The sequence below is a fragment of the Sus scrofa genome, chromosome 12 (assembly GCF_054392235.1).
Source record: "Sus scrofa isolate SSC_HxYL_T2T_F1_AM1 chromosome 12, Sscrofa_HxYL_maternal_Yorkshire_Landrace_v2.0, whole genome shotgun sequence".
Lineage (NCBI taxonomy): Eukaryota > Metazoa > Chordata > Mammalia > Artiodactyla > Suidae > Sus > Sus scrofa.
Genome location: NC_139394.1, coordinates 55022883 through 55050071, shown reverse-complemented (window position 1 = coordinate 55050071; position 27189 = coordinate 55022883). Strand labels below are relative to the sequence as shown.

Genomic DNA, 27189 nt, shown 5'->3' with positions numbered 1-27189 from the left:
GCTTATCTTGGAGTTCCAGTTGTGGCTCAGCGGGTTATAAACCCGACTAGTATCCATGAGGACTCGGGTTCAATCCCCGGCCTCGCTCAGTGGGTTAAGGATCTGGCATGGCCATGAGCTGTGGTGTAGGTCACAGACGCAGCTCAGATCTGGCATGGCTGTGGCTATGGTGTAGGCTGGCAGCTGCAGCTCCAAGTCTACCTCTAGCCTGAGAACCTCCATATGTTGCAGATGCAGCCCTAAAAGGAAAAGAAAGAAAAAGGGCTTATCCAAGAAGCCCCCAAGGGCCCTGTGGAAGGACAGATCCCCGAGCTGAGGCACCTGCACACAGCAGATCCCACAGCCAACCTGGAATCCTTGGCTGACCCTGACTCCAGCTATGGGGACACACATCCTGACTGCTCCCTGCCAACCACCACACAAGGCTCCCTTAGGGGCACCAGGCTGGGCAAGTACTGGGCCTCCTATCTTGGTCCTTGCCCAGGCATCTTCAAGGCTGAGAAGGCCACCATCCCCTTCTGGATGTGAAAGCCTCAGTGACCACCAAGCTGGCTGGGCTCCGTGTCATGGTAGCCACCTCTTTCCTTGGGCAAGTAGGGAACTCTGAGTCATGATCTAGTTTGGGCTGGAAGGAGCCATCAAGACCATCTGGGGCAACTCATACATAAAGACGGAGGGGAGTTCCCGTTGTGGCTCAGTGGTTAACAAATCCGACTAGGAACCATGAGGTTGCGGGTTCGGTCCCTGCCCTTGCTCAGTGGGTTAAGGATCCGGCGTTGCCGTGAGCTGTGGTGTAAGTCACAGACACAGTTCGGATCCCGCATTGCTGTGGCTGTGGCATAGGCTGGCAGCTACAGCTCCGATTCGACCCCTAGCCTGGGAACCTCCATATGCCGAGGGAGCGGCCCAAGAAATGGCAAAAAAAGACAACAACAACAACAACAAAAGACAGAGGACTGCAATTGCATCACAGACTTCCCTCCCCACCCTAAAATAAAAGAGTGTCAGGAAAAAAAGTTTTTCACCAAGGAAAAGAACAGAGCCTAATGAGATACGTATTAAATATTGGCAGCCGAGGCAAAAAAAAAAAAAAAAAAAAAGAGAGAGAGAGAGGAGTTCCTATCGTGGCTCAGTGGTTAACGAATCCGACTAGGAACCATGAGGCTGCGGGTTCAATCCCTGGCCTTGCTCAGTGGTTAAGGATCCAGCATTGCTGTGGCTGTGGCGTAGGCTGGCAGCTACAGGCTCCGATTAGACCCCCTAGCCTGGGAACCTCCATATGCTGCAAGTGCGGCCCTAGAAAAGGCAAAAAGACAAAAAAAAAAAAGATAATTCTGGAGTAAAGCCCTTCCCAGCTCCCCTCTCCCCAAAACTATGCTCCAAAAGCCCCACATCTGGAAGGAAATAAACTGAGTAGGGGTCCTTCAGTCCCCCCTTTAACTGAGAAGCAGTGGGCAAAGTTTCTGGGGATAAGTGGGTAAAAGTGGGGAAAGTGAATAATGACTCCAGTTCCTGACTCCACCTAAGGCCGAAAAACAGCTGCCATCGCAGAAGGGGGATGCAGCCAGTAATTTAATGGAATGAACCCTGTGATAGAGCATTGACTTAAATCCCCAAAGAGAGAGCAGAGCCCAGGTTTTCTAGCAAAGGCTCCTCCCGCCTCACCTGAGCCCTGCAATTCCCTCAGGCCACAGAAAACCTGACGCTCACCTCTAAAACTGCAGCCGCTTTGGGGAAGAGAAGGGTCACAGAGAAGGCTGGGACAGAGTCAAAAGCAAAGAGCCCCCCACATTATATCCAGGCAAGTTCAGTACTGGGGAAAGCACTCCACATTGCACTACGCAAAGGGGCAGAAAAAAGGAGAGAGTAGGGGAAGGAGGGAGGAGAAGAGAGGGAGGGAGAGGAGAGAAAAAAGAGAGAGAGGGAGTTCCTGCTGTGGCACAGTGGGTTAAGAACCTGACCGCAGCTGCTCAGGTTGCTGCAGAAGTGTGGGTTAGATTCCCCAGCCTGATGCAGTGGTTAAAGGACGTGATGTGGCTGGGAGCTGCGGCTCGGATTTAATCCCTGGCCCTGGGAACTTTCTCTATGCCACTGGTGTGGCCATTAAAAAAAAAAAAAAAGAAATATTCCTTGGAGTTCCCATTGCGGCTCAGCAGGTTAAGAACTCAACACAGTGTCTGTGAGGATGCAGGTTTCATCCCTGGCCTCGATCAGTGGGCTGAGGATCCGGCGCTGTAGGTTGCAGATGTGGCTTTTGTCCCGAGTTGCTGTGGCATAAACCAGCAGCTGCAGCTCTGATTCAACCAATAGGCTGCAGGTGCAGCCAGAGAGAGAGAGAGAGAGAAGAAAAGACAGACAGACAGAAAGACAGAAAGAAAGAAAGAAAGAGAAAGAGAGAAAGAAAGAGGCAGGGAAAGGAAAAGGAAGGGAGGAAGGAAGAGGCAGGATGGAGGGAGGGAGAAAGGGGAGGGAAGGAGAGAAGGAAGGAAGAGAGAGAGAGAAATGGAGCAAGCGGAAAGGGAGAAAGGCAGAGAAGGAAGAAGACAGAAAGGGAGGAAGGGAGAAAAAAGGACCCAATCTAGAAGATAGCAGGAGAAGGAGCAGAAAGAAATTCCTCATAATTGCTTCATCTGTATTGAATATTAACTCAATAAAGAAAGAGTTGAGAGGAAATGAAGACCCACCAGAGGGTGAGGGACGAAAGGATATCACAGACCTAAGGAAATGTGGAGGAGCAAAGCCACAAACAACCTTACTACAGAACTAAGAAAAAACAGAATAGGCATCGACCGCAGTAGAATCACCCATACAGAGAAAAGGCTTGAGGAGTTCCCGTCATGGCGCAGTGGTTAACGAATCCGACTAGGAACCATGAGGTCGCGGGTTCGGTCCCTGCCCTTGCTCAGTGGGTTAACGATTCGGCGTTGCCGTGAGCTGTGGTGAAGGTTGCAGACGAGGCTCAGATCCCGCGTTGCTGTGACTCTGGCGTAGGCCGGTGGCTACAGCTCCGATTCAACCCCTAGCCTGGGAACCTCCATATGCCGCGGAAGCGGCCCAAGAGATAGCAACAACAACAACAAAAAGACAAAAGACAAAAAAAAAAAGAAAAGGCTTGAGATGATCTCGCACCCACTGATTTTTAAAAATACAGAGAGAAGAGGAGTTCCCCATTGTGGCTCAGCAGTTCACGAACACGACTAGCACCTATGAGGGCGCGGGTTTGATCCCTGGCCTTGCTCAGTGGGTTAAGGATCCAGCATTGCTGTGAGCTGTGGTGTAGGTCACAGATGTGGCTCAGATCCTGCATTGCTGTGGCTGTGGTGTAGGCCGGCAGTTGTAGCTCCGATTTGACCCCTAGCCTGGGCATCTCCATAAGCCGCGGGTGTGGCCCTAAAAAGACAAAAAGGCAAAAAAATAAAATAAAATAAAATAAACATACAAAGAGAAGAAAACATTTAGAGAGAAGTAAATGATACGGAAGACAGATAAAGAGGATCATAGCTGGGACTAAGGTGTGGAAACTGAGGCACCCAGGGCATAGATTTTTTTTTTTTCTTTTTATGGCCACACCTACAGCATATGGAAGCTCCCAGGCCAGGGGCTGAATCAAAACCACAGCTGCAGGCCTACGCCACAGCCACAGCCACATCAGATCTGAGCAGCACCTGCAATCTATGCCTTGGCTTGTGGCAACACCAAATCCTTAAACCACAGAGTGAGGCCGGAGATGGAACCCACATCCTCACGGGCACTATGTCAAGTTCCTACCCACTGAGCCACAACAGGAACTCCCCTAGGGAACCAAATTTAAGGAGGCACTCAGTCTCCAGGTTGCACAAGTGCAGGCTCAGCCCCTGAGAGTGAGGGACTCCTTAAATCGTATGCCCTCCATGCCTTGCTGACCTCAGCCTAGGCCCAGAAGATGATCCAACACCAGTAAAACAAACAAACAAACAAACAAACAAAAACCCCAATAAATAAACATAAGAAATGTTCAAAGAGATGAGACAGCAAAGGACGTTACTCAGTACTAATTCAGCAGATAAGAACCCTATTACAAAGAAATTTTCATATGATACAGAATATTTAGCATCGAGACATATGCCAGCTCTGGGAAACGGCTTCTAACATGGCTCCAGAGACCCCTGCGTCTTGTATTCCCATCCTTGTGTGGTCCCCTCCCCTTGGGTGAACTGGACTGAGGGATGTGCTTCCAATGAGCAGAATACAGCAAAAGTAATGGGATACCACTTCTGTGATTAGGTTACAAAATTGTGACTTCCCTTAATAGACTCTTCCATCACCTTCTCAGCCTGCACACTCTAAATGAAGGGAGCTGCCATAAAAAAGAGGCCAACCTAGCAAAGAAACTGAGAGCAGACCCAAGCCAACAGTCAATGAGAGCTAAGATCCTCAGCCCAACAACACAAGGATCTGAATGATGCCAACAATCACTGAGTGAGCTTGGAAGCGGATCCCTCCCCAGTTGAGCCTTCAGATGAGACCACAGACCCTAAGCCAATGCCTTGACTGCAAACTGCAAGAGATCATGAAGCAGAGGATCCAACTAAGCTATGCCTGGATTCCTGACCCACAGAAACTCAGAGATAATAAATGTGCGTGTCTTGCTAACAAATGCTGGAGAGGGTGTGGCAAAAGGGGAACCCTCGACACTGTTGGTGGGAATTCAGCTGGTGCAGCTACTATGAATAACAGTATGGAGGTTCCTCAGAAAACTAAAACTGGAATTACCATATGATCCAGCAATCCCACTCTCGGGCATATATGCAGAAAAAAACTATAGTTCAAAAATACACATGTACCCGTATTTCATAGCAGCATTATTCACAAGAGCCAAGACATGGAAACAACCTAATGTTCACTGACAGATGAATGGATAAAGAAGATATGGTACACAGAGTTCCCACTGTGGTGCAGTGATTAAGGACCCAGCATTGTCTCTGAGGCAGTGTGGATTTGATACCCAGCCTGGCATAGTAGGTTAAGGATCCAGCATTGCTGCAGCTGTGGTGCAGGTCACAGCTGCAGCTAGGATTCAATCCCTAGCTCAGGAACTTCCTTATGCTGTGGGTACAGCCAAAAAAAAAAAGAAAAAAAAAAAAAAAAGACATGATACATGTATACAACGAAATACTACTCAGTCATAAAAAAGAACAAAATAATGCCATTCACAGCAACATGGATATAACTAGGGATTCTCATACTCAGTAAAGTAAATTAGAAAGACAGAAGTTCCCATTGTGGCGCAGTGGGAACAAATCTGACTGGTATCCATGAGGACGTGGGTTGGATCCCTGGCCCCACTCAATGGATTGAGGATCCTGCATTGCTGTGGCTGTGGCGTAGGCCAGCAGCTGCCGCTCCAATTTGACCCCTAGCCGGGAACCTCTATATGCCATGGATGCAGGCCTAAAAAGCAGAGAGAAAGAGAGAGGAAGGAAGAGATGTATCATATGATGTCACTTAAATGCGGAATCTAAAATACAGCACCAATGAACCTACCAACAAAACAGAAACAGACTCACAGACATAGAGAACAGCCCTGTGGCTGCCAAGAAGAAGGCGGGATGGGGAAGGGAGGGACTGGGAATCTGGGGTTGGCAAATGCAAAGCATTACATATAGAATGGATACACAACAAGGTCCTACTGCAGAGCCCGGGGAACTATATTCAATATCTTGGGAGGAACCATAATGGAAAAGAATATTAAAAAAGAATGCATATATGTGTATAACTGAGTCACTTTGCTGTTCAGCAGAAATTAACACCTTGCAAATCAACTATACTTCAATTTTTAAAAAAATTAAAATAAATGTATGCGGTCTCAAATGGCTATAGTTGGGGGTGACTTGTTACACAGAAAGAGAGAAATAATACACTAGTTAATTTCAAGAATAATGAAATCTTCAGATATCCAGATGGGAAAATAAAAGGCTTTTTCAACTTTATTCTCCATAGCAATATCTGACACCAAAAGACCATGGAACAAAGCCTTGCACAAAAATGAAAGAAAGGAATTGTAAGCCAAAAATATTATACCCAGTTCAGGGTTCTTCAAGTGAAGAGGAAAAGAGAAGATAATCTCAAACATGAATGAACCAAAGGAATACAATCACTAGAGCCTTTTTTTGAAAGGGGAACAAAATGAATTAAACACTATTGAACCACAAAATCTACCCAGCTAGGAGCTGAACCGAAATAAAGGACTCAGGAACGGAGAACCTATGTACCAGACTGATAATGAGTATTGAATCTATTTAAATCTGGGACTGCTGTCAAACAACCGTAAGAATTATGCTCAGAGAACAGACTGTGAATGCTGTAAATCTAGAAAAAAGTAAAAATAATAATTAACAAAAATCAAGAGACTGGGGAGAGGAGAAGCGAGGAGACATAAGAAGCCTAGTCAGGAGTCATTAATAAGTCCAACGTTTTAAAATTAATTTGAAGTAAATTCCTTTGATTTCACTTCCATTTCTGCAGGTAAATTCATATAAATGAATTAAACATTACAGGATTCCATCTATATGGAATATCCAGAATAGGCAAGTCTCTTAAGACACAAAGTAGATTAGCAGTTACATAGAGCCAGAGTACGGAAAGGCTGGGGGGAAATGGTGAATGACTGTTATGAAGTTTGTTTGTTTGTTTGGTTGGTTGGTTGGTTGGTTTTGGCCACGCCCACAAGCACATGGACGTTCCCAGGCCAGGGATCAAATCCATATCACAGCAGCAACCTGGGCCACCACAGTGACAATACCAGATCCTTAAACCTGAGGCCATTAGGGATCTCTCTCTTATGAAGTTTCTTTTTTAAGTTTTATTAAAGTATAGCTGATTTGCAATGTTGTGACAATTTCTGCTGTACAACAAAGTGATTCAGTTATACAGGCACACACATCCATTCATGTTCAGATTTTTTCTTTTTTTTTTTTTTTTTGCTTTTTTAGGGCCACACCTACAACATATGGAAGTTCCCAGACTAGGAGTCAAATCCGAGCTATGCCCCAGCCACAGACACTCTAGATCCGAGCCTCACCTGCAACCCACACCACAGCTCACGGCAACGCCAGATCCTCAACCCAATGTGTGAGGCCAGGGATCAAACCTGAGTCCTCATGGATATTAGTCGGGTTTGTTACTGCTGAGCCACAGTGGAAACTCCTTTCAGATTATTTATTTTCCCTCATAAATTATCACAGAATATTGAGTAGAGTTCCTTTTCTTTTTGCTTTTCAGGGCTGTACCTGCAGCATATGGAAGTTCCCAGGCCAGGGCTCAAATCAGGGCTGCAGCTGGGGCCTCTGCCACAGACACAGCAACGGTGGATCTGAGCCACATCTGTGACCTACACTGCAGCTCGTGGCAATACCAGATCCTTAACCCACTGCGCAAGGCCAGGGATCAAACCCACATCCTCCCAGACACTGGTCAGGTTCTTAACCCACTGAGCCACATGGGAACTCCTGAAGTTTCTTTTGGAGGTGATGAAAATATTCTCAAATTGATGTGGTGTGGATGGCAAAACCCTAAATATACTAAAAACCATTAAATTTTGCATTCTAAATGGCCAAATAGTACATGAATTTCCTCTCAATAAATTAAAATTACCATATAGGAGTTCCCTTCATGGCTTGGCAGTTAACGAACCCAACTAGCATCCATGAGGATGCAGGTTCAATCCCTGGCCTTGCTCAGTGGGTTAAGGATCCGGTGTTGCCATGAGCTGTGGTGTAGGTCGCAGATGTGGCTCGGATCCCATGTTGCTGTGGCGGTGCTGTAGGCCAGCAGCTATAGCTCTCATTTGACCCCCTAGCCTGGAACTTCCACATGCCACGGGTGCAGCCCTAAAAAACAAACAAAAAAAATTTTTTTAAATAAATAAAATCACCATATAACTCTAGTTTGATACAAAAATTTCTAAAAACACAGAGCTGTGTTTATAGACAGAGACATACATAGTCACATAATATAAAGATGGTCACATAACAAAAGTGGAAGCCAACAGGCCGAGATGTTAAGAGTGGCTGATTCTGGAGGATGAGAAAATGGAAAGGTGTTATTTTCTTCTTTGTGCTTTTCTGAGCATGCTTTTGTTTTTTTTAAATTCCCCCCAAATAAAAATAGAGAGGTCACGGATAGAGGGTGGTGGACTGACCGCTGGTGTCCACACCCGAGTTCCCTGTGGTAGCACGATGCTTCCACATCCTTGATGCGCCGAAGGCCCCAGAGGGTGTGATCCCCGGTCCTCTTCTCTTTTCTATCCAAGCTCAGGCCCTCGGTGATCTCATTCCATCTCCGAGCTTTAAATCACCGGCGGAGACCGCTCTCCTGAACTCCAGACTCATACATTTCCAACGGCCTCTTAACATCTACTGTCGAAAGGCCTAAGAGGCGTCTCAAATGTAACGAGTCTAAAATTAAACGCCTAATCCTACCCTTTCCAAAAACAACAACAGCTCTGCCCACCCCCAACCTTCTCCATCTCAGAAATGGCAACTCCATCCTTCCAATCGCTCAGGCCCACAACCCTGGCGTCTCACCCCTTTTTCTCACCCTCAAATCCTGTTGCTTCCACGTCCAAAACATACCCAGAGCCTGACCACATCTTTGCACTTCCTCCTTAACTCGCCCAATCCAAGCCACAGGCATCTCTTGCCTGCATCCTTAGAAAGCTTCCTAACTGGTTTCCCTGTCTCTGTCTTTGTCCTTTTTCATTCTATTATCAACACAGCCGCCAGAGACCTTGTTAAACCCCGTGGCAGGTAGTTACCACATGGCCCCTAATTAATCCCCTTCTTGGAATTTGCACCCTTGTGCAGCCCCCTCCCACGGTGAAACAGGGCTGGCTCTTTACACTTTGCTTCAAGCAATAAAATAGGCAGAAGTAGAGCTCCCGGCGTGGCTCAGCGGTAATCATACCTGACTTGTATCCATGAGGATGTGGGTTTGATCCCTGGCCTGGCACAGTGGCTTAAGGATCTGGCATTGCCATGGGCTGTGGTGTAGGTCTCGGAGGCAGTTTGGATCCTGCGTTGTGGTGGCTGGGCTGTAAGCCGGCAACGGCAGCTTCAATTTGACCCCTAGCCCGGGAACTTTCATATGCTGCACGAGTGACCCTAATAAAATAAAAAGGCAGAAGTGACCCTGTGCTGTTCCTGGCCTAGGCCTTGAGAGAGTCGGCAGCTTCCACTCTTTTTTCTTGGAATGCGGCCCTGGGACCCTCAGTTTCGCCCAGTGGAGGATGCGAGGCCGCACGGAGGAAAATGCAGGGGCCGCAGCCAATGGCCAGACACCAGGGAGGCCAGCTCGGAGGTCCCCTCTCACCTGATCTCCCAGGTCAAGGCATCCATGGGAGTGAGCACAGGCAAAACCCACCTAGAGACCATCCAGCCAACTCACGGAATCATAAGAAACCATAAATCCCTGCCTCAAGCCACTAAGTTTTACAGCAATGTGTTACTCAGCAACAGATGACTGATACAAACCATCAGTCGGATCCTCACTTCCTTTTCTATAATTAAAGCCTAGTTGATTTATGGTATTGGGCCAATTGCTGCTGTACAGCAAAGTGAGCCAGTCATACACACACTCACACATTCCCTTTCTTATATTCTCTTCCATCATAGTCTATCCTGAGACTGGATATAGTTCCCTGTGCTAGGACCTTATTGCACATTCATTCTAAATGTAATAGTTTGCATCTACCAACCCAAACTCCCCATCCATCCCACCTCTCCCCCCGCCCCCTTGGCCACCACAAGTCTGTTCTCTGTGTCTGTGAGTCCATTTTGTAGAAAGGATTATTTGTGCCATATTGTAGATTCCACATCTACGTGTTACCATATGGTATTTGTCTTTCTGACTTAACTCACTTAGAATCTCTAGTTGCGTCCATGTTGCAGTGAGTTGCATCATTTCGCTGTTTTTCTTACGGCTGGGAGATCATCGAGCTGTGCTAAAAATCCTCTAATGGTTTCCGGTTTCACTTACATTGGAAGCCAGCGTCGTCCCATACAGGGCTCCACGCAATCAGCGCCCACCAGCCGCCACCGTTCCCTCTGACCTCACTTCTGCTCTCCCCTGACTCACCCCTTTCCCACCATCTTTCCTAGAAGACACCAGCCATGCTCTCCCCATCAGGGCCTTTGACCTCGCCCTGCATGGAGGGCTTTCCCCACTCTGCCCCCGTATCCACGTGGCTCCTTCCTTCCCTTGCTCCAGGTCATCGCCAAAGCATCTCCTGAGGCCTCCCTGGCCCCCCTGCATAGCCCAGTCCCTCTTCTGGTCCTCTTCCCCCCGCTCTGTTCTTCTCCATGGAACTCAGCCCACCGAACACACCATTTATTTTATATTTATGTTACTACCTACATATTTTTGCCTGTTTTGTCCACTGCTGCATCCCCAGGGCCCGGAACAGTGTCTGGCACACAGGAAGTGCTTGGAAAATGCTTGATAAGTCAGTGACCCCCTTCTGCTCATCCTGGTTGGGACCTGCCTCGCAGCCACCTCACCACGGCCTCAGCTCTGTCCCTTGAGACCTCTGCTCCCTCAGCCTGTGTAGCCCAGCAGGGTTGGAGGGTGCAGACTCCACTCTCACCTGTGAGGCGGGAAGAACAGCCCGGAATTAGAGACCCCCGGGGCGGGGTTAGGGGTACCCTTATGGGGCTTCAGGGCCACCTGCTCGGACACTCTTCCCCATGATGCTGGAGGTCAACGGCAGCCAGGGCGCAGTAGAGGAGGAGCCCCCGAGGCACAGCACAGCTGCACTTTCCCCAAACAGCCACTGCAATATTTCCACACGCTCTTTCAGGGCCCTGCTCATCTCCTTCCAGGGACTGAATCCATTCTCTCTCTGCCCTCAAATGTCAGCAAGAAGTGTGGCTCAAGCGCAGAACAGAAGGCAGTGACAGTAACACCGTGTAACCTTCAAGAGGAGGTCCTAAGAGACAATACGGCTTCACCGGGCTCTCTCAAGACTCTCGTCCTTGGAAGCCGGCCACCAGGTTGCAAGGAAGCCCAGGCCACATGGGGGGGGTCACGGGCAGCCGCTCTAGCCAACAGCTCCGGCTAAGGTCTCAGCCAATGGCCACATCCATGGTCCGGCGGCCCGCAGCCTCGGACGATCCAGCACCCTCACGCCCCCCAACTCTGCCTGGTTAACCCTTAGTGGAAAAAAGATATGTTACCCTCACCTCCTCGGCCTCACCCGAACTGCACGTCTGTGAGCAAAATACGTGTTCCTGTTCTTTCGAACCACTAAGTTCCATCCACACACGCACAGGAACTAGAACAGGCCCCAAAGTTCATTTAGCTCCTCAAGGAAACCACGAGGAAAGGAGTCCCATGTTGCAGCTGAGAAAATTGAGGCCCAGCAAGGTCACGATCTTGCCCTACTCACACAGCTAGTGAGTGAAGAAGCAGGAATGACGTCGGGGTCTTTCAGAGGCCTCCGTGCGGGTTCATTCCTACCCCCCTTCCCCCACTCCGGCCTCTCCGTCTGGACCCCGAAGCCCACCCACGGAGGGATCGCCAGTGTTCAGCCATATCCTCCGGCTACCAGGCCAGCGAAGATGGAGCTCCCCGCTTGGGCTCCGTCCCTCCTCTGAGTATAAACACCTTCTCCTCTGAAGGGCAGCAGCCCTGGGAAGAAGGCCAAGGAAGAGGGTGTGAGCCAAGACCTGCTGTGCATGTCTGGATCCCAATTAACAGCTGAGAAATCCACTTCCCCTGCCAAGGGACTGGGAGGAGGGAAGAGATGGAACCCTCAGCTCCTGCGGGTGGGCCCCAGGGCACGGGCTCCCCCACAGAAGGCCCAGGCCAGACCCTATGCTTAGGAAACCTCCCTGCCATGAAACATACAGCACGACTTGGTCCTGCTTCAGAAAATGTGTTGGGTTTTTTTTCCTTTCTTTTTTGCTTTTTAGGGCCACACCCTCAGGATATGGAAGTTCCCAGGCTAGGGGTCAACTCGGAGCTACAGCTGCTGGCCTACACCACAGGCCAGAGCAACTCAGAATCTAAGCCATGTCTGTGACCTAACGCCACAGTGCATGGCAACACCGGATCCTTAACCCACTGAGCGATGCCAGGGGTCGAACCCGCATCCTCATGGATCCTAGCCTGGTTGGTTAACCGCTGAGCCACAGAGGGAACTTCCACCCACCCCCACCCCCTGTTTCAGGAAATTTGGGGACAGGCATGCCCACAATGCCACCAAAACCCCCTCCTTCTCATGAAACGCAACTACAGCCACAAAAGCAGTGGGAGGGAAGCTCTATGCTGCTGCAGACACACATATACACACACATCCCACACAATTATCTGCTTGCCCTGATACACGTGTATGTGCATACTCATGCACAGACATATATGCAAAACAGCACACATGGACACTCACACACTCTGGGCACATACTGAATGAAAATACAAGTACATGCAATATACGTAGAGCATGGCAACACAGGCACACAGAGATACAGACATGCGAAAGCACACAAATCTGCACTAATATTCACAGACCTGCATATATTCACACTAGATGCATTCACACACCAGCATACGTGCCCCTCTTCCTGTGGGCCTTCCCGGGAAGCCCTGTCAATTTCCCCTGGAGCCAAGTGACCTCCTAGGACTTGCAGGTTCCTGCAATCTGAGAAGGTGAAGGGACTGGTGGATGGATGGAAAGACGGGTGGATGGATGGATGGAAGGAAGGAAGAGATTCACGTGACTCTTTCTATTTTTTTTCTTTCTGCTTTTTATGGCTGCACCTGCTGCATGTGAAAGTTCCCAGGCTAGGGGCTGAAACAGAGCTGCAGCTGCCGGCCTACACCACAGCTCACAGCAACGCCAGCTCCTAGTACATCTGCAATCTACACCACAGCTTGCAACTACACTGGATCCTTAACCTACTGAGTGAGGTCAAGGATCAAACCCACATCCTTGCGAACACTATGTCAGGATCTTAACCTGCTGAACCATCACGGGAACTGCGACTCTTCCTATTTTGAAGCTATTCTGAACAAAAGCCAATTCCTCGGCTCCCTCTGAACACCTTTTCTGATACTGACCCCTTAGGTCTCCCAAACCTACAAGCCGTCAGGGTGACTACAGCCAGTTCCTACCCACTGACGTTTTATGGGTGATGTCAGGTCCTGTAGACTCCAGATGCCTGCATCCAACTCTCCTAACACCTTTAGTTGGATGTCCATCCCCCACCACAAACTCAGAACGTACAAAACCAAGCTGCTCATCTTCCCCCAAACTCCTATTCCTGCCTACTTTCCTATCTCAGTTAATGGCCTTGCCCTCTTTCCACCTACACAGGCTCATATTCTAGACGTCACTACTGACTGTTTTTTTCTTTTTAGGGCCGCACCCACGATATGTGGGAAATCCCAGGCCAGGGGTCAAATCAGAGCTGCAGCTGCCAGCCTACACCACAGCCACAGCAACTCAGGATCTGAGCTGTGCCTATGACTTACACCACAGTTCAAGGCAATGCCGGATCCTTAACCCACTGATCGAGGCCAGGGATCAAACCCGCATCCTCATGGATCCTAGTCAGGTTCGTTTCTGCTGAGTCACAAAGGGATCTCCCACCATTGCCTCTTTTGTCTCATACCCTACATTGAATCCATCAGGAAACTTCAAGAGTTCTACCTTCCGAATATATCGATAATCCAACGGCTTCATACCACCTCCACTGCCTCTGCTCTTGTACCCTCCACCCTCGTAGTAAATCCATTCTCAACAGAGAAGTCAGAGTGATGCTATTAGACATACGTCAATAACAGAAAAACAACAGAGCAAATCAACAAAATCAAAGTTGGCAGCAAAGTTGACCAACCTTCATTTAACTGACCAAGAAAAGGGGAGATAAGACTCAAACTACTAAAATCAAGAATGAACATTATGGAGTTTCCGGTGTGGCACCAGGGGATCAGCGCTGTCTCTGGAGCACAGGGACGCAAATTGGATCCCTGGCTCGGCACAGTGGGTTAGGGATCCAGTGCTGCCACAGCTATGGCATGGGTCACGACTGTGGCTCACTTCCGATCCCTGGCCCAGGAACTCTATATTGGCAGGGCAGCCAGAAAAGAAAAAAAAAAAAGAAGAAGAAGAAGAATGAGGAGTTCCCGTTGTGGCGCAGTGGTTAACGAATCCGACTAGGAATCATGAGGTTGCGGGTTCGGTCCCTGCCCTTGCTCAGTGGATTAAGGATCCGGCGTTGCCGTGAGCTGTGGTGTAGGTTGCAGACGCGGCTCGGATCCCGCGTTGCTGTGGCTCTGGCGTAGGCCAGTGGCTACAGCTCCGATTCAACCCCTAGCCTGGGAACCTCCATATGCCGTGGGAGCGGCCCAAAGAAATAGCAAAAAGACAAAAAAAAAAAAAGAAGAAGAAGAAGAATGAACATTACTACCGACCTTACAGAAATTAAAAGGATTATGAGGGAATACCATGAATGAAATTCCTAGAAAGATGAAAACTACCGAAGCTGACTTAAAAAGAAATAAAAAGGCTAAGTTGACTGATAACAAGTAAATATTGAGTCAGAAATCAAAAAACTTCCCACCAACAAAAGCCCAGAACCAGATGGCTTCACTGGTGAATTCTAGCAAATGTCTGAAGAAGAATTAACACAAGTCCTTAACGAACTCTTCCAAAAAACAGAAGAAGAAGAAGAAACACTTGTCTGCTCATTCTATGGCACTAAACGAAGACATCGCAAGAAAAGTGCAAATATTCCTTAATGAATATAGATGCAAAAATCCTTAACAAAATATAAGCAAGCTAAACTCAGCCACACATAAATATGATTACACACCATGACCAAGAGAGGATTTACCCAAGGAAAGCAAGGTTGGTTAAATATACAAATATCAATCAATGTAATATATTATATTGATACAATAAAGGACAAACCACATGACCATCTCAATAGATACAGTAAACATAAGCCAGGCCTCCCACTCCTCACACAAAGCAGTGTCTCACTCTCAGTAAAAGCCGGCTCCACCCAGGGTCCACCAGGCCCTATATGAGGCTGTCCCCACCCCTCTCTGTCCTTGTCGCCCTTTCTCCTTCCCTCCACATGGACCACAGCGTCCTTCTTGCTGTTCTCTAGACCCCCCAGATACGATCCTGCCTTAGGGCATTTACAGGTGCCCATCCCTCTGCCTGAAACATTGTTCCCCTAAATATTCAAATAATTCATTGCTTCACCTCCTATAGGAATTTAGGCTTAGGTCTTTATCAGTGAGGCCTCCCCGGTCACACTATAGAAAATTGCAGGCCTCTCCCTCCGACACCCACACACTCCCTACCTCCCTTCTCCGCTCTATGTTTATCCCAAGCACGTATTATCATCTGAAATATTGTGAATTGCACCTATATATGTTGTCTGTGGTCTCTCCCTCCCAACTAGAATGTAAGCTCCCTAAGGACAGAGATATTTTAGTTTGTTTTACCCACTGTGATATTTAAACTACCATACCACTTTACAGATGCTCAATAAACATTTGTTGAATAAACTATTCCATTGAGAATGGATAGACAATAAGGTCCGACTGTACAGCACAGGAGACTATAGCCAATCTCCTGGGATAGACCAGGATGGAAAAGAATATTAAAAAAAAAAGAATGGGAGTTCCCACTGTGGCTCAGCCAGTTAAGAACCCAACATAGGAGTTCCTGCTGTGGTGCAATGGGATGGGCAGTGTCACTGGAGTGCTGGGTCACAGGTTCAATCCCCAGCCTGGCACAGGAGATTAAGGATCTAGTGTTGCCACAGCTGCGGCTTAGGTCATGACTTCAGCTCAGATCTGATCCCTAGCCTGGAACTCCATATGCTGTGGGGCGGCAAAAAAAGAAAAGAAAAAAAAAAAAAAAGAACTAGACACAGTGTCCATGAGGATGCAGGTTCAATCCCTGGGTTGAGGATCCAGCATTGCCGCAAGCTGCAGCATAGGTTGCAGATACTGCTCCGATTTGACCCCAGCCTGATAACTCCCATATGCCACAGGTACTGCCATTAAAATGAAAAAAAAAGAATATATATATGTATGACTGAGTTGCTTTGCTAGATAGCAGAAATTAGCACAACATTGTAAATCAACTATACTTTAACAAAAAAATATTTTTAATAAAAAAAATGTGTTGAGTAAATGAATGAATGAACATGGTTGGCCACTCGACCATGCACTCAGCAAGCAGCAATTATCCCCATCTCACTCCAAGTACCTGACACTCTGCTTCGGCCGGACCACTGAGAAAGACGGCAGCCGACCTGGGCCCCGCTGCGAGGGGTCAGAGCATAAGCAACCAAGACACAAGGAAGACAGGGCTGAGGATCAGCAAGGATGGGCAGGGAAGCCCGCCCAGCCACCAGGGAAGGCTCGGGGGAGAGATGCTCCAGCCGGCCCCTGAAAGCCCAGGATGATCTGGGTAGATGGAGAAGGGGCAGGAGTGGAGGGAACAAGGGACAGGTGGGATGTGGGAAGCACAGGGCATGTCCTGGGAATCAGGAGGGGACCCACATGGCAGGATGGCATGGGGACAAGGCAACTAAGGCTGTCAGGGCCGTTCACGAGGGGCCCTGAAGGCCAGGATGAGGAGACTTCATTCCAGAGGCACCGAGGAGCCACGCGAGGCTTTGAGCAGGGAAGGTTCGCAGTGTCGCTCTGGCAGTGGGGAAAGAACAGCTCGTGGTGGGGGAGCAGGAAGACAAGGAGACCAGGAAGGTGTCTGCTGGGACAGTCCTGGAGAAAGATGGCATGGGCCAGGCCAGAACAGAAGAGACCAAGAAAAGAAGGGCTATTTGAGGGTGTTAAGGGTTTTATGACTGGTGTTAGTGGGAGGAACTGGGGGACATGGAGGAAGGGGGAGCTGGAGCTGCATCTCAGGGCCTCAGAGGCACAGACAGAGCCATGGAGGTCAGGGGGTCCAGAAGGAACCACACCACTGCTGGGAGGCTGGAGCTCTGGCTGCTGGGGATCACGCCAGGCTGGCAATCGAGCCACAGGGCGGAGCGGCTTCCCAGCCCTGGAGGCTGGAGGGTCCTGGCCCCGCCCACCTGCCCCTCCGCCCCCAGGATCAGCCTAGAGAAGAGATTCTCCAGCTGGGCTTTGTCAGCCAAGCTGCAATGTCATTTCTAGATGAGCCATCCAGCTCTGGAGATGCGCCAGGCTACAGAGGGGGAGACAGCTGTGTCCCCGAAACACAGCCAAGGAGCCACTTCCCAGAGCCAGCCAACTGGCAGGGGGTCCACAGGCCCAGCCAAGGCAGGGACAGGCCTCGAACGGGGTGGCCATCTGCCCGGGCCTCAGCCTCCCTGCAAGGTCGGGTCCATTCAGCCTCCACCAGCTGGAGATGATGGTCCCAGCCACTCCGGCAGCCAAAAAGCATTAAGGTATTTATGAGTGCCTGCTGTATGCCAGGCTCCGTTTCTCTCCCATGGGGGTGTCAAGGATCAGGGTGGCCTGAAGGACACAGATTTTGGAGTCTGAGGGGCTGAGCTTCATCTGTCCCACTCTGCGTTGCTATCTCTGGGCCTCAGTTTTCCCATCTGTCGAGTGGGGATGAGAAAAGCCCTTCTGCATGAGGTTATCATAAGGACTAAATAAGAGTCTCCTTGCAGACCCTCCTCCTCCCTGGTCCTGCCCCATCCTCGGAGTTCCTCCCCAGGGCTCCGGGCTCCTCCCTGAGGCCTCAGTGACACTAGTTCTCCACTGGCAGCCTTGACATCTACCCCTTTCTCTCCAGCCTCCTCTCTGGCTCTTAGAGAGAGCTTCATGTAATTTCCAGAATGTTCCCTGCTCTCTCGTTTCTCTGTGCCTCTGCCCAAGCTGTGTCCTCTGCCCATAGCTGCCTTCCCTTTACTCATCATTAGCTTTTTTTCCTCTTTTTTCTTTTTAGGGCTGCATCCATGGCATATGGAAATTCTCAGGCTAGGGGTCGAATTGGAGCTGCAGCTGCCAGCCTACCCCACAGCCAAGGCAATGTGGGATCTGAGCCACCTTTGCGACTTACATCACAGCTCACAGCAATGCTGGGTCCTTATCCCACTGAGCGGGGCCAGGGATGGAATCACTGAGCCGCAGCAGGAACTCCCCATCCTTGCTTCTTAAGCTTTAACTTTAGTTTAAGCTCTGTGTGAAGCATTTTACATGAAAAACCCTCTGAAGTTTTATACTAATAAACCCTAGCGTTCCTGTAGTATAAAATGAGGAGATGGAAGATCAGAGAGGTTTAGTGATTTGCCCAAGGTCACACAGCTAAGGAGTAGCAGAGCCAGGATTCAAAGCCATCTGACTCCAAAGCGGGTGCTCTTAAGCTCCCTGTCCTGTTGCCCTGGAGACTGCCTGGTACTGTTCATTGAACTGAAACATCTTCCCAACCAGCTGGCACACAGTGGGTGCTCAGGAAGCATCCAGTGAGTGAATGAGGGGAATGCTGACAGGACTTGTCTGTTCCCCAGGAATTTCAGTGGAAGGCCAACCAAGGCTGAGGACACTGGTGAGAAACATCCAGGCCCTCAAGAAGTGCCAGGCACACCATCACGACTCAGAGAAGGAAAGAGAATGTTCCACGTGGCCCCCAGCTTTTACAGAAGGAGGCTGGAGACCCAAGCTGGGTAGGATGTGAAGAGAGACAAAGCTGAGTGAGGGGCTCCGGGTCATCCATCCACAGGGAGGACGGTGCCTTTCAGGAAGGACACTGGCCTTTCTCCCTGGCCACCAGGGCCACCTGAGGGACATTCACAAAGAGCGTCCTTGGGACACCTAAACACATGTCACCTGGGAGCAGGAGGACCAACAAGGGCAGCAGTGGGGACAGCTGCATCCTGAGCTCATCCAGGGGGTCAAATAGGGACCACAGAGAGGTGACAGGCTTCAGGGTCACAAGAGGGGAGCCCTACAAGGTGCCTGCCCCAGGCAACAGGGTGCAGCAGAAAGAGCTGGAAGGGCCATCCCACAGAGGAGCAGAGGGAGGCTGTGACAGGATACAGGTGACAATGTCACCTGCACCAAGGAATTGGATGATACAAATGCTGCGGCCAGGGCCCCCCCAAAACCCACAAAAGTGCCCTCGAGAGAGGAGTCAGCCAGCATCTGGGCATCTGCCACAGGAGGGCATAGCCATCAGCAAAAACAACTCCAACACAGATAACACTTGGCCCATTTCTGGTCATCCTTGCTGGCCTGCCCTGCCTGGGTGGGGGTCAGGAGCTGGGGGGAGGGGTGGCATCAGGAAAGAGGGATGGAGATGCAGCAAGGAGACTCCAACCCAGCAGCGTTCCCCCCTTCCCAGCCCAATGTTCTGGGCCAGAATAGAAGCTTTATTTGGAAGTAGAACCAAAGTTTTGATTTAAATGAGACTGACCTTCATGAGTGTAACTCCTTCCCGTCTTGGCTCCGTGGTAATGAACCCTGCAAGTATCCATGAGGATGCAGGTTCGATCCCTGGCCTCGCTCAGTGGGTTAAGGATCCGGCACTGCCATGAGCTGTGGCGTAGGTCACAGAAATGGCTCAGATCCTGCATTGCTGTGGCTGTGGGGTAGGCTGGCAGCTGCAGCTCTAACCCCGAGCCTGGGAATCTCCATATGCTGCATATGCAGCCCTGAAAAGCAGAAAAAATAAAAAAGGCTATGCGATCCGGTCATGGGGAAGAAACCCACTCACACCGGTAGGGGGAAATAAAGCTGTTACCGATGTGTTTTCTGAGTCCAGCCTGCTCAATGAACCCTTCCCACATGTGCAGGGGCTCCTGTGTCCACTGTGGTGGGTCCCCAGGGCCTGGGGACAGGGGAGATGGAGGGGGGAGGAGGAGAGCTCAAACCCAGCCGGCTGGGGCTAGACTGGCACCATCTTCCCAGAAGCAGTAGCTCCTTCCCACTGGGGGGGACGATTAGGGCCGGCATTTTGGGGAGCCAGGGACACAGCTGCACACATGTACCAGTGCGTATAAGTATGTGGTGACACTAGGGTGCGCCGTGGAACCCAAACATGCACTGAGCCACGGCTGAAACACTGAATTCTGACCTAAGCGTGGAGAGGCTTTTGGAGAAGGTGGCCTTTGAATGGAGTCCTGCTGCAGGATAAAGATTTCAGGATGCTGGTACAACCACTACGGCACAACAGTATGTGGAGGTACATTAGAAAATTAAATATAGGTCGACCACATGACCCAGCAATCCCACTCCTGGGCATATATCCAGACCAAACTTTCATTCAAAAAGATACAGGCACCCCTGTGCTCACTGAGGCACTCTTCACAATAGCCAAGACATGGAAACAACCTAAATGTCTATCGACGGATGAATGGATTACACATATACACAAGGGAATACTACTCAGCCATAAGGGAGAACAGAATCATGCCATTTGCAGCACCATGGATGGAACGAGAGAGTCTCATCCTAAGTGAAGTAAGTCAGAAAAAGACAAATAGATACCGTATGATATCACGTATATGTGGAATCTAATCTATGGCACAGATGAACCTATCTACAGAAAAGAAACAAACTCGTGCACATGGAAAACAGACTTGTGGTTGCCAGGGGGGAGGGGGGAGGGAGAGGGATGGACGGGGAGTTTGGGGTTAGTGGATGCAAACCATTGCACGTGGAGAGACAAGCAATGAGCTCCTGCTGTACAGCACAGGGAACTATATTCAATCACTTGTGATGGAACATGATGGAAGAGAATATGAGAAAGAGAAATCTTATATGTAAAGAAAAAATATATACACATATATGTATATACATCATATATATGATAATATCAGAAAAACTACATGTGTGTGTGTGTGTGTGTGTGTGTGTGTGTGTGTGTGTGTAACTGGGTCACTTTGCTTACAGCAAAAATTGACAGAACATTGTAAATCAACTAACAAAAAAAAATTTTTTAGAGCATTCCCTTCATGGCTCAGCAGTTAACAAACCTGACTGGGATCCATGAGGATGCAGGTTCGATTCCTGGTCTTGTTCAGCGGGTTAAGGATCTGACATTACCTGGATCCTAGAGGTCACAGATGGATCCTGAGTTGCTGTGGCTGTGGTGTAAGCCAGAGGCTGGAGCTCCAATTCAACCCCTAGCCTGGGAACCTCCATATGCCGTGGTGTGGCCCTAAAAATTTTTTTTAAAAAATTTTTTTAAAGATTTCAGGATGCACAGAAGAGGGGAATGGTATCCCTGGGGGAAGGATTGGATGCAGCAAAGGCTGGGAGGTGGGTGTGAACACCTGTCACAGGTAGAGCTGGGATGTGAGGTGCATGAGGGCTGAGATGAGATATGGAACCAGAAGACAGGATCTCGTCACTATCGTCACCTTCACAGCAGTGTCACTGGCCAAGGCCAATCCAGGCCTCCCCTTCCTCATCTGCAACCTGGGGAGAATTACTCTATTTCTTCTTGGACTCATAACATGCCCAGGGAATAAAGGAGCCCCATCCTCTCTAGTCAAAGCTATAACTAGCAGCTCAGAGGACACACTTTAGAGTCAGAAAGGCTTAAGCTCAAATCCTGGGCCTGCCCCTTCCTAGACGCATTATTCTTGGTAAGCCTCAGTTTCTACATCTGTAAAATGGGGATAACAAAGCTCCCCCTGGAAGGAGTGATGGACACAATGTCGGTGAAGATGGGCACAGTGTGAGCCTGTGCGAAGCAGGAGTTCCCTGCCCAACCCACTCCCACCTCCGAAGGGCCCTCACTTACATAGCAGCCCAGGAGAGTGATCGGGGCCAGGATGAGAGCCAGGTAGATGCAGGGGGCTGCAGCAAGCAAGCTGGAGGCACAGATGAGAGGTTCGGCCCGAGGGTTGACTTTCTTGTATGTACTCGAAGCCTTTGCTCCCAGGATGACCCCAATGATGCCAGTCCCAACAGTCAGCGCCCCAAAAATCAGGCTAATGGAAAAGAACAGAGAGGGGTTGGTCTGCCAGTGGGGTGGGGATAGGGGTCCAGCCACCTGTCCCTATGCATAATTTGGCACCTACAGGGAAGGTGGCTTTGGGCCCCTTCCCCTCCCTCCTAACCAAGGCTCGTGGGTCCCTGGGGACCTGGCTCCCCTACCTTTCCCATCCCCCTCCTGCCTCATCCTGGGGATGCCACTGGCCCTGTGGGTGATCTTCTGGTCACCCCAGCTCCCAGCCTGCTCCCCGCACTGTCTCACCACCCAAAAGTGCCCCACTCAGAATTCTTAATTCTATGGTCCCACTCTGGCCCCAACCTTCTGGCCCTTCTTGGCTTCCAGCCCCCAGTACGAATGGGAATGGAGGCAAGAATGTATTTATTTATCCAGTGCCTATCATATGCCACCTCTCATCGGGGCATTGTACACACTCTCTCTCTGTTTTGTTTTGTTTTTTCTTTTGGCTGCACCTCGGCATGGTGGAAGTTCCCGGCCGGGGATCAAACCCTCGCCCTGGCAGCAGCCCAATCCGCTACAGTGACAATGCTGGATCCTTAACCTGCTGAGCCAAGGAGAACTCCCACCCTCTCCCTCCCTGAGTCCCACCCTTCCACTCTCCGTCTTTGAACACCTCTCAGGTAACCCTTCCTAACTTCACCACATTTCCCTCCTGGACCCACTTCAACTCCAAGTGGCCTCTCTTGCACCTCCTTCCTGGGGAAACCTGTCCTGCCAGGACAACCTCCGTAGAGGTTCCCAGAGGATGCTTTTTAGAACACAGATCTGGCCATGCCCCTGCCCACCCCTGCCTAAAGTTCTCCACCAGATCTTAAACACCCACAAGATTTGGTTCCAGCTCACTGTGGTGTAAATGGCCCTTCATGATCTGACAGTCTGACACTAGGTGACCTCCACCCCAGACCTCAATTCCATCCTCCTCAGCCCCCAGACGAGGTACTATCCCCAATTCCTACTTTTATCCCTCCATCTAGAACACCCTTCACTAGTGTTTCCCTCCACCGAACTCCTATTCATCCTTCAAGACCCATCACAAATGTTCCCTCTTGGGGGATGCCTTCCCTGTCCCTTTACTAATTCCTTCACCCCCTTCAGTTCCCATAGCACCTTCTGTGTCTCTGTCATCAGGGTCACTCCCTAGGCTGTGAATTCCTAGAGAACAGAAACTAGGTTTGGTTTATTTTCATTTCCTTTTTTTTTTTGGCCACAGCATGCAGCAGCTTGATGTGGGATCTCAGTCCCCAGAAGAGGGATCGAACCCAGGCCACAGCAGTGAAGGCACCAAGTTCTTACCATTAGACCATGGGAACTCCCTGGTTTACTTTCTTGACTCTAAGCTGGGAGCATAGAGCCTGGAAGAAAAGAGCTGTACGTTAAGCAAATGAGCTCACTGATTCCTCCCAGAATTCCCAGGTGGACAGTTGAGGAAGGTGAGGCTAAGAAATGTTGAGGCCAAGATTAACCAGCTAGTAAGCGACAGAGCCAGGATTTGAATATGTATCTTCATTCTCATGGTCCATCCTACTCTCCAAGGCCCCCTTTTATTTATTTTTTGGCCACGCCCACAGCATGTGGATGTTCACAGGCCAGGGATCGAATCCAAGCCACAACAGTGACAATGCTGGATCCTTAACCACTAGGCCACCAGGGAACTCTCCCAAGGCCTCCTTTTAAAGGAGCCCAAAGGGATGCTGAGATTGACCAGCGTGAACTCTTGAAAAGACGAAAAAAAAAAAAAAAAAGAGTTACTGTTGTGGCTCAGCAGTAATGAACCTGACTAGTATCCATGAGGATGTGGGTTCAATTGCTGGCCTCACTCAGTGGGTTAAGGATCCGGTGTGGCTCTGGCTATGGCTGTGGCTGGCAGCTAAAGCTCTGATTTGACCCCTAGCCTAGGAACTTCCATTTCCCGCTGGTACAGCCCTAAAAAGCAAAAAAAAAAAAAAAAAAAGACAAATGTAAGCAGGACCTTTCCAGCCACTCCCTGTTGTCTTCAGGGCAGGCTCCTGGCCAGCACTGCAGGACTTGGTTAATGACCTATGTAACCCCCCCTCTTTCTCCCCCACTCTGGGAGTTCTCTAAACTCACCCTACATTTTCTGGCTTTCCTGCCTTGGCCCACACTCTCCCCTCGGCCTGGAGCACCCACGCCCCCACCCCCCATTCTCCACATGGCCAGGCTCCCCTCTCAGACCCAAACATTTCCAAAAGTGCCAGGTGCCTGCTCTCAGCTCCATGGCTCCCACCAAGGTGTAAGAACCTGACAGATGCCAGACTATAGACAACTGAGAAATTATCAACAGAAAACCACCTCTCCTCTAAACAACTTCTGCGAAATGTCCATCCCACAAGCTGAGGACTAATGGTTTATTTCCTGGCCCCATCCCCTTGGTTTATAGGAGACTGTGTCAAGCCCAGAGAGGGCAGGGATCCACCTAAGGTCACAGCCCCTCATTGGCAGAGCCAGTGTCTCTGGCCCTCTGCCTACCAGACGAAGCGTGTGGGTCCTAGGCAGCTTAAAAGTGCTCACTGAACCTTCCCAGCCTGCCAAGCTGTACCAGGCTCCAGCTCAGCCCAGTCAAGTGACCTGGAATCCTGAATGAATGCTATTTGCCTCTGAGTCCTGATCTGAGCCAGCTTGGCAGGTTCTCTAGACCCTTCTAATACTTAGGATTGATCACTCAGACAGGCGGTGTAGATGGGCGTCCCCCATCAGCCCTGAGCAAAGCATCTCCACCCTGGCAAGAATTAAACTCTCAGAGCCGAGAGGGTCCTCAAAGGCCTACCAAGCTCTATGCTGATCCTCTAAACTATGGCCCTGGCAAGCAGCTATCTGACTCCTACTTACATGCTCCCAGGGACAGGAAGCTCATTACCCCCATGCTGCCCCTTCCATCTGGGCCAGCTCTGTCTGTTGGAAGTTCTCCCTTTGGCTGAGCTAGAATCCTACGTCCTGCAGCTTCCTGCTCCTGCTCCTGCCCCACCCTCGCCCTGGGGTTGGGCCTAACCACGGAGGGTGTATTAACAGCTAAGGTCTGTGCAGATCCCAAACACCAAGACCTTCCACCCACCTGTAGAAGGCTGAATAAGGATCCCCACCACCCACTCAAGACAGCTCTGTCCTCATCTCTGGAACCTGTGACTGTTACTTTACGTGGCAAGAGAGACTTTGTGGATGTGATTGCGTTAAGGATCCTTTTTTTTTGGAGTTTCCGTCGTGGTGCAGTAGTTAACGAATCCGACTAGGAACTATGAGGTTGTGGGTTCAATCCCTGCCCTTGCTCAGTGGGTTAAGGATCCGGCATTGCAGTGAGCTGCGGTGTAGGTTGCAGATACAGCTCCAATCCCACGTTGCTGTGGCTCTGGTGTAGGCTGCTGGCTACAGCTCCGATTAGACTCCTAGCCTGCGAATCTCCATATGCTGTGGGAGCAGCCCTAGAAAAGGGAAAAAGACAAAAAAAAAAAAAAAGATCCTTTTTTTTTTTTTTGCATATGGAAGTTCCCGGGCAAGGGGTCAAATTGGAGCTGCAGCGGCCAGCCACAGCCACACCAGATCAGAGCCACATCCACAACCACACCACAGTTTGCCCCAACACCAGATCCTTAACCCACTGAGTGAGGACAGGGATTGAACCCGCATCCTCACGAATACTAGTCGGTTCTTAATTCACTGAGCCACAACAGGCACTCCGCATTAAGGATTCTGAGATAGGCAGATTACCCTCCATTTTTAGGTGGGTCCTAAATACACCTGCAATTGTCCCTATAAGAGGGAAGCAGAGGGAGATATGAGACACAAGAGCACAAGGCAGTGTGACCATGGATGCAGAGCTTGCAGTGACACTGCCACCCAGGACTGCCAGCGGCCACCAGAAGCTGGAAGAGGAAGGACGCATTCTCCCAAGAGCCTCTCTCGGGAGGGTGGCCCTGCTGAGCTTGGTTTCAGCCCAGTGAGACCATTTGCGGCTTCTGGCCTCCAGAACAACAAGAACATTTTCTGTTGTTTTAAGCTACCAAGTGTGTGGTAATTTGTTCCACGAGCCCCGGGACGCTAACACAAAACTCCCTGTCATTTTCTCACCCAGGCTCAGAGCAGGAGCTGACAGAGGAGGAGACTGAAGCAGAGAACGGCAAGGCGACTGGCCTAGGCACACACAGCCAGTTAACACCTGAAGTGGGATGGAGTCCGGGGTTGTTGTGTTTTTTTTTCCCCACTTTCTCAAGCTTCTAAGGGACTTTTAGGACTCAGTCTTTGCCTCCAGGGAGATAAGAATCTAGCTGTAGAGCCAAGACAAATGTCACAATCTCCTCTGATGTATTCATTCATTCACCCACTGGATGCTTCCTGAGCACCCACTGTGTGCCAGCTGGTTGGGAAGATGTTTCAGTTCAATGAACAGTACCAGGCAGTCTCCAGGGCGACAGGACAGGGAGCTTAAGAGCACCCGCTTTGGAGTCAGATGGCTTTGAATCCCGGCTCTGCTACTCATTAGCTGTGTGACCTTGGGCAAATCACTAAACCTCTCTGATCTTCCATCGCCTCATTTTATACTACAGGAACACCAGGGTTTATTAGTATAAAACTTCAGAGGGTTTTTCATGCAAAATGCTTCGCATAGAGCTTGAACTAAAGTTAAAGCTTAAGAAGCAAGGATGGGGAGTTCCTGCTGCGGCTCAGTGATTCCATCCCTGGCCCCGCTCAGTGGGATAAGGACCCAGCATTGCTGTGAGCTGTGATGTGAGTCGCAAAGGTGGCTCAGATCCCACATTGCCTTGGCTGTGGGGTAGGCTGGCAGCTGCAGCTCCAATTCGACCCCTAGCCTGAGAATTTCCATATGCCATGGATGCAGCCCTAAAAAGAAAAAAGAGGAAAAAAAGCTAATGACGAGTAAAGGGAAGGCAGCTATGGGCAGAGGACACAGCTTGGGCAAAGGCACAGAGAAACAAGAGAGCAGGGAACATTCTGGAAATTACATGAAGCTCTCTCTAAGAGCCAGAGAGGAGGCTGGAGAGAAAGGGGTAGATGTCAAGGCTGCCAGTGGAGAACTAGTGTCACTGAGGCCTCAGGGAGGAGCCCGGAGCCCTGGGGAGGAACTCCGAGGATGAGGCAGGACCAGGGAGGAGGAGGGTCTGCAGGGAGCCTGGACAGCATCCCAGGCACGAGGAGAAAGCAGGCAAGAGGGGACTGAGATGTGCCCTCTCCATCAGGATGTCGGGGAGTCCCTGGAGAACGGGGGC

At 49.9% G+C, this 27189-nt stretch overlaps 1 protein-coding gene across 3 annotated transcripts in view; it reads right to left on the bottom strand.

The window, feature by feature from the left end:
- SPNS3 (SPNS lysolipid transporter 3, sphingosine-1-phosphate (putative)) overlaps nucleotides 1-27189 on the bottom strand; it is a 56051-nt gene that overhangs the window by 13679 nt on the left and 15183 nt on the right. For all 3 annotated transcript variants that reach the window (XR_014821583.1, XM_003131886.7, XM_084985566.1), the window contains one exon: nucleotides 21740-21929. Coding sequence is in view for 2 of the 3 variants with exons in the window: in XM_003131886.7 (XP_003131934.5) it covers nucleotides 21740-21929 (190 nt within the window). In the remaining variant the exon portion in view is untranslated. The remainder of the gene's footprint in view (nucleotides 1-21739; nucleotides 21930-27189) is intronic.